General features: G+C 42.4%; 1 protein-coding gene across 24 annotated transcripts in view; it reads left to right on the top strand.

The window, feature by feature from the left end:
• The window catches only part of celf2 (cugbp, Elav-like family member 2), a 211378-nt gene that overhangs the window by 164099 nt on the left and 34779 nt on the right, over nucleotides 1-12500 (top strand). For all 24 annotated transcript variants that reach the window (XM_065951236.1, XM_065951235.1, XM_065951237.1 and 21 more), the window contains 2 exons: nucleotides 2828-2962; nucleotides 9761-9840. In XM_065951236.1, the coding sequence (XP_065807308.1) occupies nucleotides 2828-2962; nucleotides 9761-9840 (215 nt within the window). The remainder of the gene's footprint in view (nucleotides 1-2827; nucleotides 2963-9760; nucleotides 9841-12500) is intronic.

Below are 12500 nucleotides of genomic sequence, written 5' to 3'. Positions count from 1 at the left end.
ATGTGTGGTTTTTTGCAATTTGAGTGAACTGACCCTCAAAGATGAGTAATTGAGCAGAATATTGAAACCATGATTGGATGAAGTGACCATTTAAATCCCAGTTGTAGTGAAAACTGAATATCATGAAAAGCTGCTTCTCTGATGATTAACATTTTAAAAAAAAAAGAGAAGGCTGCTATAACTTCAAATCGCAGTTTGTGATGATGGAGCAGCGTTATCATCCAGCTGCTAAATCACTGCCCACTGCTGGGGGAATACAATAAAATGACAGGGGGGGAGAAATCCTTATAAAAGCCATCATCCCGCTCTGTTGAAATATAGCGGAATACGACTTTATAAGACATAACCGTCAGGGTAACGACGGTGGAACTTAATAAAGCAAGCCGCTCCTCACAGGCGGGATGGTGAAATATGGAGCAGGACCACACGTTTTCGTATCAATCCACTTAATGGTAATGACCTTTAATAAACCCGATGTTAGAGTCGCTGTTACAGTGACGAATGGCCTGCTCGGAGGTTTAGTCGGCGAAGGAGGCGGCGGACAGAGAAGGAAACCAGACGGAGACGTACAGTATGAAATGAAGAGAGAACATTATTTCTCTTTACTCAACTCTTGTGTGATTCCTTTTTTTTTTTTTTTTTTTGGCATTTTCTTTGTGTGCCAGAAAAAAAAAAACTCAGCATGAAGCCAATTCGGCTCCAATTTATCCCAGAATGCAACGCTGCAGCTTTATGAGTCTTATCAACCCCTCACACCCCCCCCCCCCCCTCCTCCCCCTCTCCGCCCGCCTGCTTGCACCGCCTCGTCCGAGAAAACAGAAACAGTCAATTGTAACGATATCTCCTCTCTTTCTTTTCTATCGACACCGAGTAAATTAATTACATTGCTGTTAGACTTGTGGTAATCTTCCACTGGAGTGATGCTCTCACACACACACACACACACACACACACACACATTCACGCTGTGTACAAAGGAGTTAAAGCTTTTTGAGACAACACTTATCTTGGCAGCGTATCCCGACGGTTTGTTTTTTAAACACACAAACAATTCAAACAGCAAAATAAACAAGTGCGCTATTGATTTCCCAGAGTGCAACAGACCGCTTATCTCTTTCGCCTCGCGGTAAGAGCTGACAGTTTCCTCATTAAAAATGAATTGGATTAGCATTACATTGAATGTGGTGGGAACGCGTAAACACACACAGACACACTTATTGTTTAGGAAAGGGGTGGTGAGGGTTTTTTTCGCTCTCAGTCTTAACCTCGCTAGTTTCTCACCGATACCCTCCCCTCACACACGTTCCTCAAGATTGCACCCGAGAAGGAGGGATTGTGTCAGCGACGGAGGAAGACGAGGGAATCCATGAGGGAGAAGGGGAGGAGGATGGAGGAGGAAGAGGAGGAGAGGTGAAGGGAGGATGAGGGTGAGAGAGGGACAAGCTGGAGAGTCTCAGCGAGCAGTCGGCGTTGAAGTGATAATGAGACATTGATCAGAGCCGCGCAGATGGCATGATGAAATACATGAACTCTTGTCTGTCTTCATCTCTCTCCCTCTGTCGTCTTCTTTCTTTCCGACACGCTTTCTTTGTCTGTTTCTTTTGTTTGGTGTTTTTGTTTGTGTCTCGTTTCATTTCTCAACATTTCTGGATTTTAACTTTTTTTTTTTTTTTCTGTCTTTTTTCTTTTCTTTTATTCTCTTTGATTGAACCAATCTGTTGTTTTACAAAAAAATAATAAATGTCAGTGCAGTGGGAATCTTGGTCTCTAGCAACATCTCAAAAAATGAATGAACAGCTAAAGAAATTGGTCACTTCAAAGATACAATATGAAGAATGTTATTCAAATGTTTACAAAGTTTCAAAAAGTCATCAAAGCCCGACAAAAACGTTAATTTAAAGTTGAAACTGGTCGTGTCTTGTTGTAGTGGCCGCCATGTCAGACACAACAGTTTATCGTTGCCGTGGCAACACCGGCTGTTGCGTAAAATACAGCTACATAAGTAAGCGGGAGCTGCTACTGAAAGCTGCTGTACTGTTGCTGTATGTGACGCTGTGATAAAATGTAAATTTACTCGGATTCATTAGCTCGTCGGTAAACTTATTCTCTTCCTCAGGTCGGTTTCGCCCGTTCGTCCTGACAGTAGTCATCTCATAGTTCGTTTTCATTGGGGTGGTATCCAAGAGAATCACTCCCATGATTACCCACCAGCTTCTTTTGTTATTACTTTAATTTAAATCTCCCTGGTGGCGGAATTTGCATACTGTGCATTTAAGTTACCGTTTTTGTTTTATAAGACCAAACATGAGGTCGTTACATTCGTTCAATCTGCTGAAACAAAAAAAAAAGGAAGCTGTGTCTATATCTTGATATTTGTCCTGTAATTTTCTAACTCTTCTAATATTTCTTGAGATGATTAATTGCTGATTTTTCATGGCCTTGATATGGCTGTGGAAGCTCGGACTGGAGTCTATTAAATCACCAAGATATCTTAATTTGGCTCTTATCTTAATTACTTTGGAAACAAGCCAAGCAGTAACTTTAATTCTGTCCTCTTTGCTGCCAGATATAACAATTTCTGTCTTGTCTTTCTTTATTGAAGATAATTCAACCTCATCCATCCATTTATTTGCTATAAGTATTGATACAGTGATTTTAAAAATAGTCAGTTGGTGAACTAGCTAAGTAAAGCGAAGTGTCGTCTGCGTAGAGTGATAAACAGTGATGAAGAAATGCAGCAAATACTTGTAAAAACAGCAGTAAAAGTAAATCTTTAAAAGTGCTAAGAAGTCACACTGTTTCTCTTCCCTTATTCTTGGCTCTGCAGCGGTGGAAGACAGGAAGTTGTTCATCGGCATGGTGTCAAAGAAGTGCAACGAGAACGACATCCGGGTCATGTTCTCTGCGTTCGGACAGATCGAGGAGTGCCGGATCCTCAGAGGGCCTGACGGACTCAGCAGAGGTGGGTGTTGCTTTTGACTCACTCCCATCCACACTTAATGCTCCTCATGTGAATATTTTTTTTTACCAGGGCAGCCTCCAGGAGTTGTTGCTGTTCATTGTGTCCACTTGTGTTGTGACTCAAACTCTATTTCCCGTAGGAAGTCTTAACTTTGTTTTTGTGTTGCAAAGGTTGGCTGGTTGAAAAATAGCTTCTGAGCAAATGGCAGTGTCGAACATTATAGGCAACTTTTTTCTTTTAAGTGTCTTAAAACTGATAGAATGGACTTATTGTTTTTAGCATTTATGCATCTGATAAAACGACGACTTCATCCGTTTATTGCCATCATCAAACGGTCATAAAAAACTACTATATAAACTTATTGGTCCAAGCACTCTGGTAAAACTGTTCACAGGGATTTTAAACTTACTTTTTACTGCTTTTTCTGCAGCTCACATTAATATTTTCAGCTCTTAATTTCATAAAAACACATTACTTGCTTTCAGTTGTGATGATTAGTGTTGTCCTGGAGCAGGAGACATCAAAACCTTTAAAGATATAAACTTCAAGAGAATATGTGGATTTAGCTGTTTTACTTCTTGTGAAATCTCTTCCCTGTTTTCTTTAAATAGTCTATTAATGTTGTAAACAAAGAACAATATAGTTTTGCCATTCCAGAAAGTCACTAGAGTTCTAAATGTTTGCAAAGACTTGACCCAGAATCATGGCAGACTTCCCATTGGACAGTGACCCAATGTGGGCTTCGTACAGGTATAGCAAGGAGTAGAAAGGTAATCAGGACCAAGGTGCTTATAGTGACCCACTTCCACTTGACAGCACTAACAGCCAATTTGTACACGTGTAAGCTTGTTTCTCTCTGAATCAAAGTGATCTTTAATCATTCATGGTCACTGGGTTGGATGTGGGACTAGAGTCCCTTTGAGTCAGGGCATTGTGGGTTGTCCCAGAATCTGCATTAGCTGGCTGTAACACACTTCAGATGATAAAACAACCCAGTCTCCTTCCTGGCATTTCATGGACTAGTCTTGAAATAATTGTGTACATGGATATGTATTCTCCCTTTTTTATTGTCAGCATGACTCCCTTTATGTGGTGGTGGCAAGAATGAGGAGACAGATAAAGATTTATTTTCTCAATGACCTCCAATTTTGTGAATGAAAATCCTGTGTACACCCGGGCAGACTGTGTATTTTTAAAATACGCCATGGCCCTCTTTGTGTGAAACATACATCCTATTGAAATCTATCAGTCTGAAATTGCTTCTGACTGGCTCCAAAATAAATGGGAAAACATATCCAAGTGCTTTATTCTAGATATATTTATGACTATTTTGCTAAATTCAATGTGCATTGGTTGGACAAAACATTCAACTGTTGGGGTTTTGTATTCTCCTGCGTGTCTAGTAAAGGCAGTGGGTCAGATTCTGTTTTCAACCAGCTGCTTCTTTGAAACCAGTTAAGATTTCCTTCGAGGTTGTGAAAGAGTCATATTGAGAAGTGAATACAGATGAACTGGAGCGACATCTTGAGGCTGTTGTGGTCACTGTGAATACATGCTTGCGCTCTATATATCCCTCTCTCTCTCTCTCTCTTTTTTCTCCCCCTCTTGCTCTCTCAGCCTCAGCCTCAGATCACCCACCCAATCCCCCCACCTCCTCCTCTGACCTTCTAACCTCCATTCATATCCTTCACCTTCCCTGCCATTCCGGTTCAGCCTCACTGTAAGCCGGTCCTGAGCTCTTTGATGCTTTCATGGCGAGGCCTGCAGGCATTTTTGAAAAACTGTTGAATTTGCAGTTTGCATTGGGTTGGTTATATTTGACAAAAAAAGAACCTCAAAACCGAATTGTTGCAGCTGGTAACCTTCCCAAACTGTAAAGTCAAAAACAAAACAAAAGAGAAAGATGAATGAGTGGTACTCTTGTCATTCATGGGTTTTAAAGCCATCAGTTAATCTGCATACCTTGGTTGGCACGGTGACCAAAAACTAAATTTTTCCATTTACTAAAAGGCACCAAAGTTGTTAGAAAATATGACAAGTTTGCCTTATTAAAGTCTGAAGAGGGTCATTGTTGCACAAACTGCATGAAAACATATCCTCAGATTGGGCATTGGTGATTAGCTAGTCTGAATAGTTAGTGAGTCTTACGTTCCCAATGGACACAGAGTCCCATGTTGGTCTTGCCCAGTGAAAACAGATTCTGTTTAACAATCTACTCGAGGATTCAGACTTACAGTTTGCTGTGTACAATCAACGGTCAAAGTAGCCTGAAAAACTACCAAACCAATGGAATTTCTTGTTGTCTAACTTTGACTGAAAATTTCTCCAACAAGCTAAGGTCCAGGTTCAAATTCATAGAAATAAGGGATCTTGCTGGACTCATTTTGAATAAGTCTTAGGTGACTTTTGTATAAGAATCAAAAGAAAGGTCAAAAGCCAAGCCTTAAGGGAGTCAAAGGGTGGATCCCTTTACCAGCAGGATTGGGGTTTTGAGGTCTTACGTGAACAATGCAAGCGATTTGAGTGTTGAGCTTTCCTTCCATTTTTGCTCCAGGGTTAAAAATAAACTATCATTTTATGGAACCTAATATCAAAAAATGACAGAATCCAGCATCTACTCCCCAACGAAAACCAGCCACCTCGTCTATCAATCCAGTCTCAGTTATTGTACCTCTATCTGGAGCTCTTTTAGTTTCCAAGGGACCATTCCCATCATCAACCATAACTCCCCAAAAACACACAACCCCTTCATTTCTTCTATCTACCCCCGATACTCCTTCCCTCCCCCCCCTCCCCACTCCCCTTTGTGGTTTCTATGTGCTGAGGAGATGGAGGGGCTTTTTGAAACTCTCTGTCCTCCTATTCCTCTTCCTCCTGTCACACGAGCTGTCATTGTCATCGTCACGCAGGTTCAATGTGGATCTGTCTTCACGTACTGTATTATTTTTTTTTTTCCTGTGCTTGTCGGACGTTATGGATGTTTTTTTATTGTTGACTTCAGTCTTATTTTCTCTATGTGTCTTCTCTCTCTTTATCCCCAAGGTTGTTGTCTCTATGTAGAACCCAGTCTTTGCCTCTAACTAAACTACTTAAAGTCACATCTTCCTCAGTGTCTTCAAACAGAACCGCCCCTCCCGTCTCATCTATTTCCTCTCTATCTATTCATCCTCACTGTCCCAGAATCCTCTCCTGCACAATTTGTCCTCCTTTTTCCCCAGACAACCCACATTGGCCTCCTTCTTCTCCCCTCCCAGTTTTCCTTCTCCCATCTCCTCTCTTTTGTCCTCATGAATATTTCAAATGCGATGTCTAAACCCTCGTTTTTCGGTAGAACTGATATAAACCACTTAGCGACTGGCTAAAGTCAAAGAGGCAGTGCGAGTAGTCCAGTTTGGCGTATAGGTGGTTGATAAACAGTCCTAACCAGGTTTGGAAATAAAATAGGTCTTAAAGGATTTCTACTTCCACTGTGAGTCCCAGAGGCCCTCGGTCCCACCTAGCTGCTCTGCTGAGCTCTTATTAAATCGTGGTATCAATCAGAAGAGAGCTCCACCATGCCGCTATTAATAAAATATGGATCACACCACCAGTGGATGGCTGGGCCTTGGGAGCTACCCTACTTTCATTAAAGGACTGTTTGGTTCTCCGCTGACGACAGAATGCGGCCCGGGAGGTATTTTTAGTGCTCAAGCCATCCTTCTGCCATGCAAAATGAGACATGCACCAACCAGCCAGAAAGCACGACTTCTCAAGTGTTTTTTTTCTTCATTAACAGCTTTGACATTAATGAATCAACGTGGAAGGATTCTGTTTTTAGAAAGCCTTAATAACTGGATCACGCTGCAGAAAGCAGCTAAAGATAGAAACCTTAGTCTGCCAATTGGAGACAAACCCAGGAGTTTCCATTAGATGACAACCAATGACGTTGTAGCTTTTTATAAATAGAGTCAGGACCGATCAGGACCAGTCTGGAGGGTTAACCCAAATGGAAGCCCAACTGGTCCAGTTCTGGGGCAGTGCTCTCTGCAGAGGATGGGGCAACAACCTCTGAGAAACCCAGCAGTGAGATGACAGATTGTGGCCCTTTCTGAAATAGATAGTCCCCCTGAATATGTTTGAAAAAAAATGACCTCTTTTTGAATGTCCTATCTACAGTAGCGGCAGTGAGCGCAGCAGCACGGCACTGGAAAGGACACATCGCAGTGTTTACTAGGTCACTGCTGCAAGAATCTCATAACCCTGAGTTTTATTTTTTATCATCTTCTTTCCTTTTTTTAATGTGAAGTCAGCGAGGGAAGTCATGAGGGTTTTAGCTCCAGTAACCTCCAGCTCTCAAAGACATGAAGGCGTAAAGTTTGAATCTGTTTCATACTGATCAAAGAAATGATGTTGAGATAGAATAGAGTTTAAATACTGAAGTATAGAGAGAAGGTAAAAAAGTATTTTTCAAATCTGAAACACGATCTGATGCTTCTGACTTTTTTCTTTTGTTCTAAACATTGAGTAATTATTTTAACATATACAATGATGTGTTCTGTATACTCAACAAAGCAGAACATTTCATATGTTTGAAAGGAAGATAAAAGGACCAGTGCTACCAAACAAACGTTACCTCATGCGTCTGAATTCTACAATTCTACAATTCACTTAGCAGACGCTTTTATCCAAAGTGACGTACATCAGAGAGTAAGAACAACACAAGCAAGGATCTAGAAAAAAGGGAACAATGTCAGTAAGAGCAAACGATCAGCTTTGAGTCTGATTGGACACACAGGTGCTGACAGGAAGTGACCAGAGGCAAAGCACAACATTGAGGGCAGTTCTTGAGAGCTCTAATCAGTATAGAAACCATCTTATAAGTCATCGTTATCAAACAAAAACCATCGTCATTACCATCATCATCATCAATAATATGGAGACCATCATCATTAAGTTAGTAGGTATTCATGAAAGAGCTGGGTCTTTAGCTTTTTCTTAAAGGTGCAGAGGGACTCTGCAGATCACATGGAGTTTGGAAGTTCATTCCACCACCGGGGGGCGACAGAGGAGAAGAGTCTAGTCAGCGTCTTAGGACCCTGTTGTGAAGGTTGGATCAGACTCCTTTCATTGGCAGAGCGTAGTGGGGGGGAGGGAGTGTAGACCTGATGAGAGAGTTAAAGTAAGGAGGAGCCGTTTTTTGAGATGCCATTACCAAAGGCCGTGTTTTTCCAACTCAAAGTTTGGTGAAGGATGGGAACCAAAGTGTTAACCCAACCATACAACCCCAACGTCTTCCTTGCAACAAAGTCATGCTTCATCCACCTTGGCTTTTGGACAGAAAGCGTATTTGCAGGGTCTTATTGCCAATGCTGCCAGTGAGGTCGGGTTTTAAATTCTTGACCATCATAGAGTCTCAAATCCACCTGCAAATTAAATATGGTTTGATATACTGTCGGTAGTGTCAACATTTTACAAGCTTGTTGTGACAAAAACTGTCTGTCAAAATGATTTTTCCTCTACTAAATTAAAGCACCTCCTCAAAAAAAAAAAGAGAAATGCCCCGTGGTTGTCAGGGAGAAGCCTCTTGTCTGAAATCTGTGTCGCTAGGATGTAAGCGAGGGAAAAACCGACTACCCGTCGCTCTCAGCCTCGTTCTATCACAGCGACAGCCGGCGTTTGATAGAGGTGGAAGAGGACAATGATCGCATCTATTCCTCAACACATCTTCCTCTCTCTCTCTCTCTCTCTCTCTGTCTCTGTTGCATTATCCTTCCTCACACTTTCTCCTCTCCCCTCCCCCCATCCCATCCAAAACAGCCAGGCAGAGTCTATTTGATGACCAAGGCTATTTCCCTCTATCGCCAAGCCACGAGTCAGCCAGCCCAACCTGAACATGTGTGTGTGTGTGTGTGTGTGTTTGTGTGTAATCAGTTCAGGCCTGGCTGCCCTAACATGGCTTGGTGAGTGTGTTAGTATATTATTAGTCCAGGGGGTTGTTGAAGCACTTCTCACATTATCTCCTCTAATCGCTCCCTAACCACCCAGACAAACACAACCTTGCATCACCCCCAAACCAATTACAAGAAAAATAAAAAAAATAAAACCCCGCCCCCCCAGCTGATCTTGATTGGCTAAAACAGAAAGCGTCAATCACAGAGGAGGTCTAACCACACCTCTTCTCATCATTTTCAAATTAATATGATTTTTTTTTTATCTGATTCCCGTCTTTTTTTTTTTTTAAAGCCCCCGCAGATATTTTGTCCCAGCTCGCCACCCTCCCCCCAATGGAGCCAATTCTCTCTCGTCTTTGACAAAGAGAGAAAGAGGGCAACCTAATCAGACGCCCCAATAAATGAATTCAAATGGATTTCATGCAAATTTGGGACCAATCTACATTGTTGGATTGTTGAGAAGCAGGATTCAGGTAGGACTAATTTGGTCGATGACAGAAAGGGAGGGGAAGGCTTCAACGGCCAATCAAAACGCCCCCCCCTCCCCCCCCCCCCCTCCCCCGCCTGTGTCTGTGGTTGTCTGTGGATGAAGGGGGGGACAGGTGTTGGGACATGGGGTTTCAGGTTGTGGTTGTCATGACACTGTGTTGTTTCCACAGCGACTGAGAACACTGTTGTCCGCCTGTGAGCTGTTCTCTGTATCAATCTCTGTTTGGGTTTTTTTTTATAACAACGACGTGTCCAACCCTTTTGTCTTGTTTTTGTTCTTTCTTGTCTTCCCTTCCTCCTCCTCCTCCTGCCCTTCTTCCCTCCCCTCCTTTCCTCCCTCCCTTCCACTGTCCCTCCATCCCTCCCTCCTCCCTTACAGGATGTGCGTTTGTCACGTTTTCCACCAGAGCTATGGCACAGAATGCAATCAAAGCCATGCACCAGTCTCAGACTATGGAGGTACTGTACTCTCGCCCTTTCTTTCTACTCTCTCTCTCTTTGTCTCTTTTTAAAACATTCACTTCACTCCTTTAATACACTGCCAGTTGAATATGTCGGCTCCCAAAAGCCCCTGAGTCACCTCTCTGTAAAAGTCAAATACTCTGACTGTACTTCTCAGGCTTGGCTGGAGAACATTTTCATCACACTTTCTGCATGGTTTGCTTTGAAATTGAATGATGTTAAATTAATGGAAGTCTCCTGCGGCACTTATCCAGACAGATTTAATGATGTGCTTTTCACTGTTACGAGTGGTTTTATATACTGTATGTATAACACAAATATAATAAAAACACCTGCAGAAAGCCGACTGAATACAGTGAATTAGATGAAGATTTTATCCGATCAGATATTGGTCTCAATGAGAAGAATAAAAATAGAGGCTCATCTCGGTCCATGCTTGTACAGTTATCTGAGTTAAATTTGACAGTAGTGAGATAATCTGTTAAGTAAATAGTGAAATAAACATATTTATTGGATAATCTTTAAATTTTTCTTCATCAAGCCTAAAAAATAAAAATTTTCTTCAACATTTTTTAAAACCTTAAAATATGCAAAATTCTTGGGCTGACTTACAATTTTGTCATTTTCATCAGATTTAGCAGCTTTAAAGGCTTTATATGCGATTTTTTTGATCCAGCAGATGTCGCCCTTGAGCACCAGCATGAAACCAAAACAACTCACGCTGCATTGTTGTGTTAGCATGCTAATGCTAGTGATCTTTATTATGCTGGTATCTTCACACTGCATGTAAATTTACCTGAAATGAGCGTGATCTAGAAACACAGTTAAGCAGTGAGTACAGTATGTTATTCTTCTTTTCTCTAGTCCCTCAATTAAACAACTTTTTATACACGAGGGGGAGGAGTCAGCCGGCCGTCCTTAGCGATGTAAACAAAGTGAAGATAGGACTCTGAAAACTCTGAAATCATCACAGACAGTGGGGACTCGGGTGTTACACCCATTGTAGACAGTCATGACTCACAGAGTTATTTTCAGAGGAGATACTTGATTTCTACATTTAAGAGTGAAAAATCACATAGAAAGACTTTGATAAGATTTTTTATATTTTGTTGTTGTTCAGCTCCACAAATATCAGCCCTGAAGTCTCTTGACTTGTCATGAAATCAATCATTTTTTTCCCGTCACTACATTTTTCCAACTCGTACAAACTTTTTTGGCCGAGTCTCAAAAGTATGACAAAAACACACCTGCACCTTTTGACCCCTCGGGCCACGACGGGGCAGGTGTTGTCTCAGACCTCATCAGCTGCACGGCGACCCCGGCTGTGCCATAATGTGCGACCCCGGGCTGCAGCTCCTTTGTGCTCCCCTTCAGGTTTTGTTTTTTTTTTCTCAGGGAGGCGGGTTGTCAACATTGTCAGACCGGGAGACAAGGGCAGGATGACAGGGCTGTGATTGGGAGAGAATTACACGGTGTAAGATAAGCATGTGTGTGTGTGTGTGTGTGTGAGAGAGGAGAGTCGGGGAGACAAAAAGTGTAATAACAGGCTGTGTTGAAGAAGAAGAAAAAAGACGAGTGGTGTCACCCCCGTGGCCCCCTCATTAGAGCTGATCATGATAATCACGGCTGCTATTGATGTGCTGTGACCCTGACATGAGGAGAACACACGCTCCTCCCTCTGCTGTGTGTGTGTGCGCGCGAGTGTGTGTAGGGATATTCTGTTTTTGTTGTCACACTGCGAGTATCAGAGAAGTTGATTTATTGCGGCAGCAGCAGAGGGAGCGCCACTCTCCTTCGACAGCGTTAGCATTAAAGCTCGAATTATCCTCGCTCTGAGCACACCGTCCCAACACAATGGGGCCCGGTAAACACTGCCGGGGTCTTTTTGCTTTTATCAGGCGCACAGAATTTAAAAAAAAAAAAAAAAAAGCCTTAAACCATAACACAACGATATTGCAGTGGACAATAGCAAAATACCTTCATTTCCATTTGTAAAAAACAAGCTGTCTAGCCCCAGGCGGAGCTAAATTGCCGCAACCGTTTGTTAATGTTCCTCAGTTTTGCAATTTAAAAGTAATTACTTTGGGGTCCGTATGAGGGAATGAGGTCTGGTAAATAGAGTTTGGTTATTGTCTTGGCTCTATTGCACCCCACTGTCTTTAGATAGAGCAAGAGTGTGTGTTTTTTATGTGTGTGTGTGAGTGTGTGTGTGGTTCGGTGTGTCTTTTCATCAGCATGTCACTTAGGGGAAAAAAAAAAAAACCCAAGGAGGCAGCTCGGCCCGTCCGCTGGTTGATGGTCCTGTCACTGTCATATTCCATTCTCATTACTTGCGTGACATTCAGGTGCACACACACACACACACACACACACACACACACACACACACACACACACACACACACACACACACACACACACAGGCATGCCGGCTGAATGTCAGGCCGTAATGAAAGTGGATATGAGCGCGACAGGTAATTCACTGTCGACCCTCTAAAGACACACAAGCACAGAGAGCGAGCGAGCGAGAGAGAGAGAGCGAGGGAAAGAGAGAGAGAGCGAGCGAGCGAGTGTCGTCATTGTGTTGATTTGTGCTTTACATTGTTCACTGCTTTTATAAACACTCATTTAGCGCTCTGTTTCCTCCTGCGCAGCGT

Source organism: Labrus bergylta, chromosome 23 (genome assembly GCF_963930695.1).
Source record: "Labrus bergylta chromosome 23, fLabBer1.1, whole genome shotgun sequence".
Taxonomy (NCBI): Eukaryota; Metazoa; Chordata; class Actinopteri; order Labriformes; family Labridae; genus Labrus; species Labrus bergylta.
The sequence above is the reverse complement of the archived record's forward strand: the minus strand, read 5'-3'. Positions and strand labels throughout refer to the sequence as shown.